This window comes from Anser brachyrhynchus (assembly GCF_964034855.1).
Source record: "Anser brachyrhynchus genome assembly, chromosome: 16".
NCBI lineage: Eukaryota > Metazoa > Chordata > Aves > Anseriformes > Anatidae > Anser > Anser brachyrhynchus.
In genome coordinates, this window is record NC_137734.1 from 8,382,189 (window position 1) to 8,397,544 (window position 15,356).

A 15,356-nucleotide genomic window follows, 5' to 3' on the forward strand; every position below is an offset into this window, starting at 1 on the left:
TCCAATTTGTCAATGTGTTTCCCCATAGCAACAGCTTCAATTCCTTTAATATTTTGGGTTTTAAAAAGCCCACAAAACTCTCTTTCTGTCACCGTACCAACTAAAATAGTTATTATCCAAGTGCCGATTACAAACTCCTCCTCTTTCCTCCAGGGTGAGTGTTCCCAGATGTGCTACAATATTTTCATTGTGGAGTCTGTCTGTGTGGCATGGTTTTCACTGGAGTTCCTGCTAAGATTCATCCAGGCAAAGAGCAAGTTTGCATTTTTGAGAAGACCGCTAACCCTGATAGACATCATAGCCATTCTGCCATATTACATCACTTTGCTAGTAGATACCACTTCAGTGGGCTACAAAAAGCCCAGCTCTGGGAGCATCTACCTGGACAAAGTAGGTCTGGTCCTCCGTATACTCCGTGCCTTGAGGATTCTTTATGTCATGCGGCTGGCCAGGCACTCCCTGGGGCTGCAGACGCTGGGGCTGACCGCTCGCAGGTGCACCCGGGAGTTTGGTCTCCTGCTGCTCTTCCTCTGTGTGGCCATTGCACTGTTTGCACCACTCCTGTATGTCATCGAGAACGAGATGGCGGACTCGCAGGAGTTTACCAGCATCCCCGCGTGCTACTGGTGGGCTGTCATCACCATGACCACGGTAGGCTACGGAGATATGGTTCCCAGGAGCATTCCCGGCCAAGTGGTGGCACTGAGCAGCATCCTGAGTGGCATCCTCCTCATGGCATTTCCAGTCACTTCCATCTTCCACACGTTTTCACGGTCCTACATTGAGCTAAAGCAAGAACAGGAAAGAATAATGTACAGGAGAGCACAGTTCTTATTAAAAACAAAGTCTCAGATAAGCAGTGCATCACAAGGGAGTGATATTTTATTCCCCAGTCTCTCTTCTGAGACTAGGGACAATGAATGAAATTTAAGTTGCTATTTTTCCTCCTGTCAAGTAATGTTTTGTTGTATCAGATTTCATCTTTTAATTTGCTTTGGAAGCATTTTACAAAGGTAACCCTCATATTAAAAGGAAGAAAAGGGGCTATTAACCAGGAACTGATGTGGTTTAAGAAGGCTATTATTATGTTGTTTCTCCCCCCTGACCTTCCCAGTATAATGTTTGGGACAGATCTTTCACTGAAATCATACGGTGGGATTTTAGGGATTGAAAGTTCTCTGACAAAAATAGGAACAACATATAATTCTGTACTTGACAGGCTGTTTTGTCATTTGTAATACACATTTTTTGCAAACAAATCACAATGTATATAATCATTAAGCAGGCTGCCATTTTTCTTGGTCTTCTTGTATATAAATAATGTAAATACTAGAAAATTAATGGCTAAATTCTCTCCCAGTAAAATGCCTCAGAGTATGATGGAAATAACCACAGCTGTTTGTCCCATTGTGCTCTTAAAAACATTAAGATTTGTCGTTCACAACACCAACTGTATATTTCTGTGTAAGTCAGCCATAAACGTAACAGGAAAAAAAAAGAATAAAACTGTTTGTATCATAACCTCGCTAAAGATGTAAATACTTAGAGCTCAACAGCTTCAAAATTTAAATGAAGTTTCAACGTTGATCCTATGTCACCGAATGCAGGATTCCAAGGAACAAAGTCTTTTGAGTTTTGTAGCATTTAGCATTATCAAGAGGAGAATAGCTGCAAATCAAATGAAATATGCATGATAAGATGCCAGTCGTTCCCTACCATCTGTTTCCATGTTTTTACTTTACCTCAGATACGAAACAGAATTAAAAGAGGCCTGTTTCCAGGGGACACCCTACCATTACTTGGCAAATCAATATTGCAGCTACCCATTCACATTCTGCATTTGGTTCTTTAAAAGGAGCAGAAAATATATGGTCGTGGGAAGTTGCCAATGATGAAAAAAAGAAAATATCATTTGAGTCATGGAGTGGGGGTACTGACAGCTTTATACTTTACTGTCCTCAATCACGAGGGACCTGAGACTTAATTAACTATAACTTTACCATTATTACAGACATCACAGTACCAGAGAAAATTTTAAATAGGCTATGAAAAGGCAATTAGGTCCTAAAGCACAACTGTGTATTATTCATCCACACACGTCTTGGTCCAGGTTCCCCTGCTGAAGCCAGTGGGAGTACACAGGTCAGCGAGGCGCTCGGCTTTGGCACCTCTTTCTCTGGAGATTAATGACAGACCTCCCATTTATTTTAGAGGGAACGAGGCGGGTTCACATAACAACTCAGGAGACAAACTCCAGAACTTTAAAAAAGTGAGTGAAATCCAATTGCTTGACTTCATGTGTGCTCAGAGGTAAAGAAAAGATAAATGTATGAATTCCACTTTTTTTTTTTTTCCTCATTACCTGTTAACAGCTAGGGAGAGATCTGGAAGTTCCTCAGCCTGTGCTATTTGCTCAAGTCCATGTTACACTGGTTTTCTGTTCAAATGTCTTTAAAACATAATTTGAAGGTGTTTTGGTATGCTTATTTTTAAGAAATAATTACAAAACTTGCAAAAATGCACTCTACAAATAATTAGGGATCTAAGACTCTTCAGCCTGTCATAGGTAAACGTGCCTATGGAGCTTTACTGCAGCGCTAAAATACCCAGTCTAAACTCTTGGCAATTAATTACGTGCCAGAGCTAGGAATGCAACCAGCTTTTCACTCTTATTCTTCGGCTTTAATTAGAGTTGGACAAAAAACAGGAACATTGTGACAAAAAAAAAGGGACACGTTTTCCATCCAAAATACTCTTAATTTCAAAAATGTTTGATCATCTGTAGAATTGGCTTCAACACAAGTGCTATACATCCTTCTACCTTTGTGTCAGCAGTCATAAAAAGAGCCGGTAATTAGATTAGTCCTGTGAGCAACAGTTGCTTATCTAAGAATGTGTTTGACAGGCTGAGCCAGAAATGAGAAGCTGTAAGTGAATATAAGGAGAAATCAAGATTTACCAAATAAAACCTAAGCTTACTTCCTTTTTTTTTCCCCTAGCTAATAAATGCTGAAGATCTGTCCATTTTCTCAGTGCCTTTACATTGAGTTAATACTCATTAATTTCATGTATCACTTTATTTTTATGCCAGAATTATAGCTTGATTCTGAAGTCCTTGTCCAGAAAAATATAAAAATAAATAAATCACCCTGAATTTGGGTGTTGGTTGAGCAAACCTGTGAAAGCATCTTGCCTGTTGGGAGTTCTGCCTGAGCCAGGAACAAATTAGCCTTCCAGGATGCACCCCTATGTAATTTTGAGCTTGGCAACACATCTCTTGTAAGCATACCAACATGTTTCACTGTGAATCACTGTAACAAACTTGCTTATGTTTTACACAAGGTAATGCATACTGTAGTCCTTAAGCTAAATAAAACCAGCTATACGTCTTAAGAGCACAAGATTAGTATGAAACCCACATGCTGCGTTCCAGCTTCTACTGTGAAGGCTGAACGTTTAACACGATTATGCCTCCTTACAGCACATTATCTGAAATTTTAGTCAAATTCATGAAAATTATGCGTTGATTCAAAAGCTGGCTGTTTCTAGTGACACAGCTGACAGCTACCAAGTCAGCTATCACTCCTTTTTTGCATTTTAACAGCATGTGCAGTCAACAAGAAAGTCCCAATAAAAACACTTTGTGCTTTTCTGAAGTCAAAAGAATTGTTTGAATTGCCACTGATAAAGAGTGGTGCATGTCTCCAATAGAGGTAGGCTTACATTGCTATTTATATTAACCTGTGTATACTGCAGAAATATGTACAGTATGAATTCAAACAGCAGCAGCTGTATTGGTTTTGATTAATAAAGTGTTAGGTTCTCCTTTCACTTCCATGTCCTTCTTAAGGTACAGAGAAACTCAGACATGCTACAGGCAGGCATGACAACCTGGGATCCTCATGAGAAATGAGCAACAGTTGAGAGAGAGTTTGGGCTGTAAGTATCACTAGCTGAAGCATGCTGGCTGTGAAAAAAAAAATGCATTTATTAAGAAATAAAATTCTCAGTATAGAAAAATCTAGGTACCAGTTCAGGAGTTTGAATAGGGAAAACTTTCTTGCACGTTGTCCCAAGAGTCACAATCAGTTGCTGACCTGTTAATTGGGACATAACCTCAAAAACAATTTTAACCATTTAATCAAAGAAACTAACAGGTTTCAGAAAAGAACTGGAAGGATGTGTGGAGATTGATGACAAGAAAAATCCCTAATAAAACCAGAACTTCCAGGTAAAGGTGTTGTATTAAATTATTTGTTCCAAAATCTGTCCCTTCTTCATCTGCATGTCCTCAAAAAACAATAATAAATGGGATAAAATCATTGCTCCTTTGTTTTTCCCACTGTAATTCAGTACTTCAGATTTCCATAGTCAGAGGCTTTAGTAGTGTTACAGAACAGTCAGAGGCTTTAGCAAGTCCAATTAAGCGATACCAACAATTATGCAGAACTGAATCATGAATTTGCACATCATCAGATACACGTCTGGGAAGGAAAGCTGGCATGCTCTCTACATTCATGACTTGTGTGGGTAGAATTTAACTGGGTATTCAGGCTGATGCAAAAGCAAAGAAGTTTTGCTGTAGAAGGTTCTCGTTCCTACTGCTATAGCTCTGTGGTGTTACTAAACCAAAGTTTCACAGGAGTCTCTCTGAACAAAAGCTTTCCGCTCAGTCTTCCCCCTCCAGGCTATGGACTGAGGCTCAGAGTCAAAATTCACGTTAGGCACTTACCAAAGCACCTGAAGCAACAGCCTGTTTGCTGGAAGATCTGACTCACCACTGGCAGATGTGCAGTCTTCCCCATTCTTTATTTTTTAAACAGAGGGTGCCTAGAATGAACCAGATCCCTAGTTCAGGTGTCTCGTTAAAAGGCCAATGTTAGGTCAGATGAATTGGAGCCTTAATCTTGAATTGCACAGACCCACCGATATCTTCCAGCACTAACTCTACATTATTTGTCCTTTCTGTGTCTCATTCGCTACCTGTGGGGACCAAGAAATAGGAAGCAGCACCCAGAATCCTGGGCCAGAGAGGTCAGCTTGGTCTTGGCCGAGATCAGTGTGAAACAATGGCAGTGGCAAATATGGTTCTTGGCAGCTCGTGCCTGACTGAAACAGTTCTGTTCCTCCCAATTACTGATTTGGTTTTTCTTTTAGCTTAGTTAAGAAACAAGACCAGTAAATTAAAACAAGAGGAAAAGAACATACTTCTTTAACAAAGCCATAAATGTTCACATCCCTCTCTCAGGTTTGTAACAGGCTGAAAACTGGAGTGGATGCTTCTAAACCTACAGATTTAATTGACTCTGTTTAAGCAGAAATTAGAAGTAAAAGTGACAAATGTGACTTTGAAGACTGGGACATCAGTCTCTGCTTGTGCATCAGTCAGTGCTACAATGGTTCATGGCCTAGTTCTTTCCAGGTTAATAGTTCTGTTGGCTCCCTTGTGTGAGATTTAACAGGAATTTAGTATCTATTTATCCAGAAGATGATATGGGTACCAAAAATACAGAAAAAAAATGCCTAAAGTACAATGTATTCTGAAATGGTGGAACTGTGGTATCCCATAGGCCATCTAGAGAACACAAGAGAGTGCAATCTACAAAAGCTAGACAGAACTGAAGGCCTGAACTAGAGTTCACGACAGTGGATGAATGTCACCCCCAGCAACAAAAATACCTTCAGAAGTTCTATTGCTAACATAGAAAATGCTTAACACTAGATTTACCCACTCATTTACCACTTCTTGTATGGCATTTCATAATCCCATTTCAGCACTGGTAATGATCTCAGTGTTCCTAACCTAGTAATGACCACATAAAAAGGACAGGAAAGCAAATAAGACTGGTTTAGATCCAAAACTTCCACCTCACCGCAGCACTTAAGCTTTGTGCATGTTCTGTCTCGTCTTGTAACTTTAGAGTGTAAGTCCTTAGGACAGTATTCCTTGTCTGGCATCAGTCAGTCACTGTATAGGACTACGTAAAGTCACACACCACAAATTAGGATAAATTCGTATACCACAAATAAAGTCAAGAACAATATTGCCTGCACTGCACTGCCAAACTGAAAATGTTCCGAGTTTGGCCTATTAATTATTAACAATAAAATCAGAACTTCCTCCCTTTTCGCTTGTTGTTTTTCTTTGTCATTTTCCAGCATCTCGTGTCTTCTGAAATAATCCCTAGAATTCACTAAAGGTATCAGGAGTGCTATTAGCCCTGCCAAAAGCAGGTTGAAGAAACTGCACAATCATAGCATCAGGGGACGTTTCTGCCCTGTCCAACAGGGTTTTACTTTCTCTTTGCCTGTGGGAACTAATCCAGAAGCAAACGTCACTTGAACAGAAATAAAGTTCTGCCATAACTGGAAACACAGTAGGCCAATTAGGGTAATTAGAGAATATTTGCTACACTTTATAAATATTCATTCATTATCCCTGTAGCCCTTGTGACAAGTTGAACAGCCTTGTGCAACACTGAAGTCAGCTAGGGCACATAAACACATGTAGTGCTGCCAAGATGAGGTTTCAGCTTCTCCTTTATCAGGTATCCTATTTAATGACTGCAGTTTTGTAGCCATACTTAATTACATTCATAATTTTTTCCCTACATTCATTGTGGGTCCAGAAAAACAGGGCTTTAACTACAATAATTAGACTGACCTGGAATACAAGCAGTTTCCAGCCCTCATCTGGAGATTAGAATTAAAACCCAAGGCTGCTTGTTTCCAAAACTAGACAGATAATTTTACAGCTCTCAATCATTCGAGTTAAGTGGTCAGTGAGTATAGTAATGTTTATCTTTCTGCTCAGTATAACACTGTAATTTAAACGGGTGCCTACCACAAGAACAAAGTTGTGTGGGCTAGCATGAGCTCCTATACGTAATTATATAGAGAGGTAAAGTTTTGACACACAATTACTGAACAATACATTGAAGTAATGCTGCTCATTTTCATTAGTGAAACACTTCATGTCATGAAGAAACTGAATAATATCATCGAGAGCTTTTATATCAGTAGCGGTTCTCAGGCCAAGCAAGGAAAAGACGACTCAGTATCACTCAAAAATAGAAGCACATCTTGGGAAATCAAGCAAATCAGATCCAACGCTGTGGAATTGCAGGTGTCTTTGATTATTGAGAGGAATGCTTCAGGGGACAACCTGAGTGGGGAAATTAAGACTGCAGAGTATCATGTGGCACAATAATTGGGTGAAGTTATCTTTTAGTTAGGTGAAAGCAGAGAGCACAAATTCAATACGGCTATCACAGAATGAAAACAAACATGATTTGATGGGATCAGAAAAGCAGCACCAGCAACAATAGTTGGCATCCCAACATACGGGCTTCTGTATACCCTAAAATTCATTAATAAAATATTCTTCTTGGTGTGACGTGCATAGATCTGTGGATTTTTTCCCACTGACTCCTTGCTCTTCCTACTGACAACAGTAACTCTGGCCCACAGCTAAAGTACTTCAAGCACTTGCACAAGACCATGATGCATATTTAAATTTTTGCATATGATATGCAAAGTCAAAGTTTTCCCTATAAACCAAAATTTATCATTATTTGCTGTCTTTGAATACAACTGTATTTCTAACTATAAAAGTTTTAGCATCAAAATGCAGCCACGAAGGATGGAATGGTCAATTCTGCTAGACCACACTGGTGAATTCTGCAGCAGAGTCAAGTTAATGATAAACAGTATAAATCCTACCTGTGCGTCAGCGTTTGGTTAAGATAACGGGTTTTCATCAGCTTAGACCGCAGAATGTGCCCAATTCAAGGATCTTACGTTGCCATCTACGGGCCGCTCCCGGCAGTTCACTTCTAAGTCCCAGGAACCCTGTCCTAAAAGCATCAGTTCGCACCAGTCATCGTTAAAAAGATGTATAAAAAAAATAAGAAATTGCTTGTGAAATATAGAGGCAAATATTCAATTCCTTCCTTAGCTTGCCTTCTGCACATGTGGACTCTCATTCGCCAGAGCAGGCTGTTAGATCTGCAAGCAACCAGGGACACCTGTAACATAATTGCTTGCAGCACAGCTCACCCTTGCCTGCCTCACCTTCCCACTGGAAGCACCCTGCGGGCATCACAGCAACACGGATCACACCGAGAGCCACAAGAGAGGACAAGGTGCCCAGGGGAGCGGAAGTCTGTTGATGTTGAGAGAAACACCTGAACAAGACCCTTTGCAATAGCAGCTCTGGTGTGGAAGAAAGGCTGTCGGCCTCTTCCTGATATTGATTTGTTGGTAGGTAAAGGAAAACTGAAAGCAGTCATGTCACACAGACAAGTCTAGGGCACCATCTCCAGCCAGAAAGCACCAGTTCCCCCAGCAGCTTGAGGCGATACCTCACAGGTAGAAAGTCTCCATGATCAAAAAGCTTCAGTCTTCGCCTGGAAGAATATCAGGCACAGACACAGCCCTGCTCTAAAGCAGAAGCCTGCCCAGCCATGAGGTCAGTGGTATTAATCACAGCCGTGAGTATTACCTGAAATTAATAATGGAAAGACTAAAAGGAAGCTGTTTCAGAGTCTCTGCAATCTTGCACTATGCCAGGAAAAGTCACAAAACTTCTCCCTTCTGTTCAAGTTTATCTGTCTCTGGCATATACAGCACTCGGCAGCACCAGGATGTTAGAAAGGAGTCTCCCCCAATGTCTATACTCTGCAAAAATGTAAAGCCTTCAGTATTCTTAGTAATTTTCACATTGTACTAGAATGGCCTTTTTTTTTTTTTTTTTAGAAGTATTGTACATCAGTTCTGTCACTATTTTTAACCACAGTACAGAGGAAAAGGAAATAAAAAAGGAAACATGATAAAAATCTACAAAATGATCACTGATTTAAAAGACTGACAAGATAAGAACACGAAATTTAAGCTTATCACTATGAAAACCGAAGAACTGATCAAGGTGACTGCACTCAAGAAACCATCTCATAATGGTGCTTTAAATGGACTGTAACATGGCATTAAAGATATATTAGTAGAGAAGGAGCTTAACAGTAATCAAGGCAGGAGATGAAAAGGCCATAACTCAGAGCTTTGGGCAGAAAGCAAAGGATAAAAAATAAATTATTGTTTAAAAAGCAAAGTGTCAATATTCAGATATTCGCTGGATTGGATCAATGGAGGGAGTGATTCAAAGACGAGCACTGGGGTTCTGAGTGCTGAGGAAGCTGCTGGTGCTCTCATCTGAGGGGCAGGACAATACAGACACATAACAAACAAATTCAGTTTCATTAAAAGGACACCTAAAAGGGCTTTTAAAACGTTTTAACTATCGATACACCTGTTACTACCACAGGTACAGTAATAAAATAGAAACCAAGAGCAGAGTTTCACAAGCGTGTTTGAAATGGACAATATGCACATCCTGGAAAGGATTTCTATAAATTCCACCCAAAACTTACGGTCCTGTCACACAGTATGTGTAATACGCCTGTGCTCCATGCGTGCACATCCATTTGTGTACATACATGTAAACACAAGTCTGTCTTTTTTAAGTTTCAGACCCTTATATTGTGAGGTTAGAAATCTATTTCATGACGTAAGAACTTCCTTTCGCTATTCACGAGCAGGTGAATGCCCGTCTGTACCAGAAACTTCATTTCCCAGCCAAACACACGAGAGGAGCCATTTTAAATTTGGACATAACCTTTCCTTGCGAGCCGAGATTCAGTCTCCTAGCAACAGCACGAACACCTTGTGAGCAAATCTGCAGCTTATGAGCACGGGAGGGCCTCGCGCCGCGGGCACCGGGAAACCACAAGAACATTGGCAGCAGGTTTCTTCCTGCAGGGAACGATGATGAAGGCTCCCGTCAGCAAAACTCAGAGCTGATGCACGTGTCCAGGCTCACCAAAGGCCCACTGCCCCCATCACCCCGGTGTCTGAGCACCCCAGCCACATCCATCTCCCTTTTTTCTCCTCTAGCTACAGGGGACAGTGAGAAGCACTTACCTGAAGGACAAAGAGCAGACATTTTGCACTCTTTGAGGGATAAAGTCCAAGTTGTTCTCATTTCTTGAATCAGAGCGCCTGAGCTCTGGGTGTCAGAGGCCTATTCCGTGGTGTTCAAATGGCGCTGTCCCTGAGGAAGGCAGCCCTCGTCCCACCTGCCAGGCTGCAGCTGAATCCACGGGCATCGCTTTGTGGCCGGGATGCCTCTGCCCCAGCAGGCCTTCCCAACCTCATTCTGGCTGCAGCTGTAGCCTGACTGCAGCTTCCACTAGATGCTATAGTGATTAGTAGGCCTGATACAGAATAGGAATATTTCTGGCTGGGAAACTTGTGTTGCAATAGACCAGGCTAAATTTATACCAATTTCCTTTTCTGATAACTTCACGGCAGGTGTCATTTTGGATGGAAGCTATTTTTTGTTCTTCACTACTTTTTACCACCAGCATCAAACAGAAGGATTGCAACGACTTCACAACAAAAAGGAGCAAATTAGGTCAGAGCAGCACCATCACAAGTAATTTCAGTTGGCTTTTAGAGTCGGCAGAATCAACCGTATGAAATATATTCTGAAGACAAGATTAAATGACTTGATCCAATGATAAAAGACTAGAAAATAGGCAAACAGAAGCCACTTTCCTTTCCTAAATAGACCAGAACGTAACAGTTGCTGTTCTGCTGCTGTATTGTTCAAGCTTCTAACTGCGTAATAAAGGTTATACCATATTTACACTGTAAGTGGGCAAACATATGTCACTGTGTCCAGCAGAGGAGATACAATATCCCATTGCTTGTCCAAGTCACAAAACCTGTGGATTTGAGATCTCAGAACTGTTCTAGAACAAAATACTCCCTTGGGATCTGATCACTAGAGGAAGATTTAAACACACCACAGGTACACTACAGGGAGCCGGGGTAGAGTGATTTGCTCAGGTGCACAGCCAAAACTTAGCAGAAACTTTGGGTTTCTTCTCAGTCTTTTACATTATTCACAAAATCATCACTCCTTTGGACAACTCAGCTATTCAAGGAGAAAGCTCTAGGAAGTTTTTGCACCTCCTTCCTAACCATAGGTTCTAAGCATACACTGCTTCTTTTCCTGTGCTGTATTTATTTTCCCCACAAAGCTCTTGAAGCTGTGGTATAAGGTAAGCAGAGGGGCTGGTACCTTTAACCAGTGGTAACAGAAACCACAGAAGGTATTAACCACAAACCAGTCTGTGTGTGTGTGTGTTTTCCCGTGGTTTATGTTGATGTTTGCTAACTGCTCTAAACTTTGCTACCCTAACACGTTAATATTTTACTCTTCTGTTAGTCTGTAGGACGAAATGTATGACGCTATCATGCCCACTAGAAATTCAAAGAACTAGTACTTCCTCTGAGGAACACCAGTCTCTAGCCACAGTTATTGCTGCTTTTCATTTTTGCCTCTCTTTCTTCTTGTCCCAGCTACTCTCTTTAACAAAGTAACTTCTTTTTATTCAAACCTGCCATTTGAAAACTACTCAGTTATTTCTGGCAGCAGTCTTGTAATCAAACCAAGCAACCCAGTTTGGTTTTATCGAACTTCTTGTACCACTTCAGGCTCCACCTTTTTTGTTCAGCGTGGGTCCAAGTTTTGAAATAACCTGCTCAGTGTGCAGTGACTGATTCTTCCTTCCAGCAAGGCAGGGTTCTGCAGGAGAACTCAGACCAGCATAAGAAAGATGATCTTCCTCTTTATTTCCATCTAACACTTTGCAGCATTTGCGAGACTTCTCACATAGCAATTATCTTTATAAGCAAGCTCTGCAAACGTGGATCTGGTGGTTACGTTTTGGTTTCAGCAGTGAAGTTACACACACAGCTCCACTGTTGTGAGGGCTTGTCACCACAACCCAGAGCATGCAGCTTGTGCACTTCAGTTTGCATTCACTAAAATGGATCCACACTTCTGATGCCTGTAGAACAGGTAACACCCAGCACGTTCTTTGTGGCGAAATCACCTGCCAATAGGCAGCAAAGTTTCGTATTGCTGAACAAGTAACTGCGAACAATCTCCCCAAATGTAGCCTGTTTGCCCCAGCAATAATTCTCAACTATAGAGTATGCTGTTCCTGTTTAAGCCTCTCCTGTTTTTCACCAAAAGACTTCAGAAAACTGCAGCCAAATTGCAGATTACTTCGGACCAGTAATCGAAAGATGAGCGTCTTCTCATTATCAGCACTTTCAAGAAACCAATTCACTGCCTACAGCAAAAACAAGTGAAGCTGAGGAATTTCCTTTTTAAGCTTTGTTTCAGCATATTTGCTTTACTAACCAGCAATGCTATTTAAGATCTTTGTCTCTACGTGACAGCTGCAAGCTGTAAGGCATTTTACAAAGTAATTGTTCCTTCTGAAACATACAAAAAAGGGGTTGTAAATGAAAAGATGACATTATATTATTTCTCTTTAGTTCCCTCCCTCAGATAGGAGCACTTCTCAGATGATCTCAGATAAATGTGACCTGTGTAGGTCAATCCCTTTGCCTTCTCCCACATGAAACAGCTGCCACCTTTTATTAGTATTAGGTGATCACATGGGAATAAAAGGCAAAAGCTTCCAGTGTCATACAGAAAGGAATGCAGGGGCTGAACATACTCTTATTCCAGAAGAAAAAGCAAATCCTTGTTACATTCTGATCCACAGCTCTTCCAAGATTTTCCACTGACATGAGCAGACACTAATGGAGGAGCTTCAGGTGGAAATCTTGCAAAAACAATAATACAGCACCCAGGAACTTCAGCAGTCTTGCAACGCAGACTTTGTAAGAATGTCATTAGGACTAAACTTTCTATACGTGAAACCGGTCAGCATGAACATTAACGGTGAACCAGGAGTAAATGTAGCTTATGATTAGCTATTACAAAGATGTAAATCATGGACAGCTATTAGTTATCTTTCTGTATTTTAAAATAATTTTATAAGGTTTGATTAAAAGTAACATCTGACATCAAAAATGTGAATATCTTTTTAAATTGTAAGCTTTGTTTTTAAAAATCTGACGTCTAACTCCTTATAAACTTTTGTCTGCATGAACAAAAATCTTTTCAAGAGTTGCTAAAAAGTCACAGATAATAATGCCTAGTAAAAGGAAAAGCCTAATGATCCTTTGGAGAAATTAGTTGTTGCTGTTGGGGGGGGGGGGGTGTCTTAACAGTGGATTCTTTTTCCCTTAGAGTGGTCTTGCTGCATTTCAAATATACTGGAACACGTACACTTTTTTTCCCCAGTCACTTTAAAGATCATCTTCTGATGTCTTACAAGACACTACTCTTTTACAGACCACCAGCCGAGAACACTGCCCTGGACTACACACACATTGGCTGAACCCAGCTGGCAATTTTATCAAAACATTACAGTACCCACTGTTCTCCTTTTTTTTTCTTTTTAATTCTGCTTCGTGCTATTAAGTCAGATGCATGCATAAACTAAGCAACACGAATAAAGTTCACGCTGACACTGTAATGACTCGACTCCTTCTAAAATACACAGTGATAAGCAAGCCTTTAATCTCTGGTGATAGAATGACTCAGTTTCATGAAGAACTCACCTAATTAACCAGGACATGACTTAAGTAATGTCATCTGTAATACTGTGATGGTCTACTGTAGGAAATACCAAATGCACCATTTTTTCATTTCTGTTTTCAAACCAGCATCTTGATTTCAATGAAAATTACAATTATTCAAACTGATGCAAGTGCCACCACCTCACAAGACATCATCTGATTTATATCAAGGGACCAAGAGGTCTGGCAGATTCCACACTGCTAGCATAACGCAGATGTTTAATCACAGATTTAAAGGAATGCAAGCTTAAAAGATATCCCACACATGAAGCTGAAGATTATAAAGAGAAAAACTTTCAAAGTGTTAACATAAATCCTGAGTTAAAAGATGTTTATCGTTATAGAAGCTTTAAACAAATGAATGTGTTTGTTCTGATCCCCTTGTTCCATCACTTTTCTTACAGCGTTTTTTAGAGAGCTAGAAGAGGCACAGCCAGCTGTTGATTTGTGATCTGAAGTTTCTGCAGAGGATGTAGGTTTGCTGTCAGTAAGTTCACGTACATTTGTACTGAACACACCTGTAGGCTTTTTTCTTTTTATTTTAGCTTTTAAACACTGAAGACAGACATAAAAAAAATATATATTCCCACAGCACTATGTGGGACACTAAGGCTCACAATCCAGTTTTATTACCACAGGAGCGTTTCTGAGCTCCAGGCACAGACACATCAGATGGTCTTGTTCTGATGCATCAGGTCTGCAAGTTCAGTTCTTGTTTTCCAAAGAAATTCATTGGTCTTTTTTCAAAAGAAATGTATAATTTTGTATTGCTACAAATGCGCCTCAGCTCTTACTAAGGTTGAATTGCATCTTTACAGACTAGGGAATGATTCGTTTTACTAACTTGCAGTGCCACCTAGCAAACACCCTTAAAATTTTTTTTATATAGTTTTTACAAACGACAGCTTAGGACTTTCATATTAAAAAAGAGAAAAAGATAAACTTGTGCTTGCAGTATTTCAAGCACCAAGTGCATAGTTTTGTTCTGAACAGTTAAATTTTAACTCAAAATTATGCTTGCAAATAGCATAAGAATATGCTAGGTGTTCACACACCTAAAATTCCAGTACATGAACTCTGAGAACTTCTTTCGGACATAGTCCCTTAAAGATTTGTCTAACAATATTATTAGTTTTATTTTTACTTATACATTTCAGTTTTAGATCAGTACTGAATTTGTTGGAGTTTTGAGACGAGAGGCTCCTGCCACCAAAATAAGGCTTTTAGCTTATCAAGACACATCAATGCTTTATATGAAATACTTTTTAGACTTCCCTGAAAGCTAGACCAGCTTGATTTACTCTGCTTTGAAATAACAACCATGTCCCAGGACAAAACAAGTTTAGATACTTAAGTCTGTACCTGAACCATAAAGCTCTCCCACAGACCTACATGGGGATTCAAAGGCAGCAATTCCGAACAAACGCTGCAACCACTTGTCATTATCCTAAATATCCAACAGGAAGTTGTTTCCTGTTCAATTCCTGTGCCAAATTGTAGTAAGCCACTTTAAAATAAAAGAAGGTATGACCAAATTATCAGTAGTATTTTTTTTCGCTCTCGTATAATGCAAAGGTTAGTCATGACAAGTGCTGTTTTCCTCCTTAGAAATTTAAGGAAACCCACATATTTATTAATAAGATAATTACTATGGCATAACTTCACTTTTGCTGTACAAGCTGAAGCAAACACTTGTTGCCAGCCCACAGATGAGGATGGCTGGCGTTTGAGGTTCTTGACAGGTATGTAAGTACCTCAAATACACCTGAAACTCCCTAGTCACAGACTAACCT

At 40.1% G+C, this 15,356-nt stretch overlaps 1 protein-coding gene and 1 long non-coding RNA gene across 2 annotated transcripts in view; one reads left to right on the forward strand and one right to left on the reverse strand.

Annotated features, from left to right (window-relative positions):
- The window catches only part of KCNG1 (potassium voltage-gated channel modifier subfamily G member 1), an 8,371-nt gene extending 2,244 nt beyond the window's left edge, over positions 1-6,127 (forward strand). The window contains 1 exon segment of the mRNA XM_080558103.1: positions 69-6,127. Coding sequence (XP_080414229.1) covers positions 69-924 — 856 coding nt within the window. The 3' untranslated portion in view covers positions 925-6,127.
- LOC308178892 overlaps positions 2,293-15,356 on the reverse strand; it is a 35,253-nt gene continuing 22,189 nt past the window's right edge. Inside the window, exons 2-3 of the long non-coding RNA XR_013940020.1 lie at positions 7,723-7,856; positions 2,293-7,165 (exon numbers count right to left, since the gene is read on the reverse strand). This is a non-coding gene — a long non-coding RNA (uncharacterized lncRNA). The remainder of the gene's footprint in view (positions 7,166-7,722; positions 7,857-15,356) is intronic.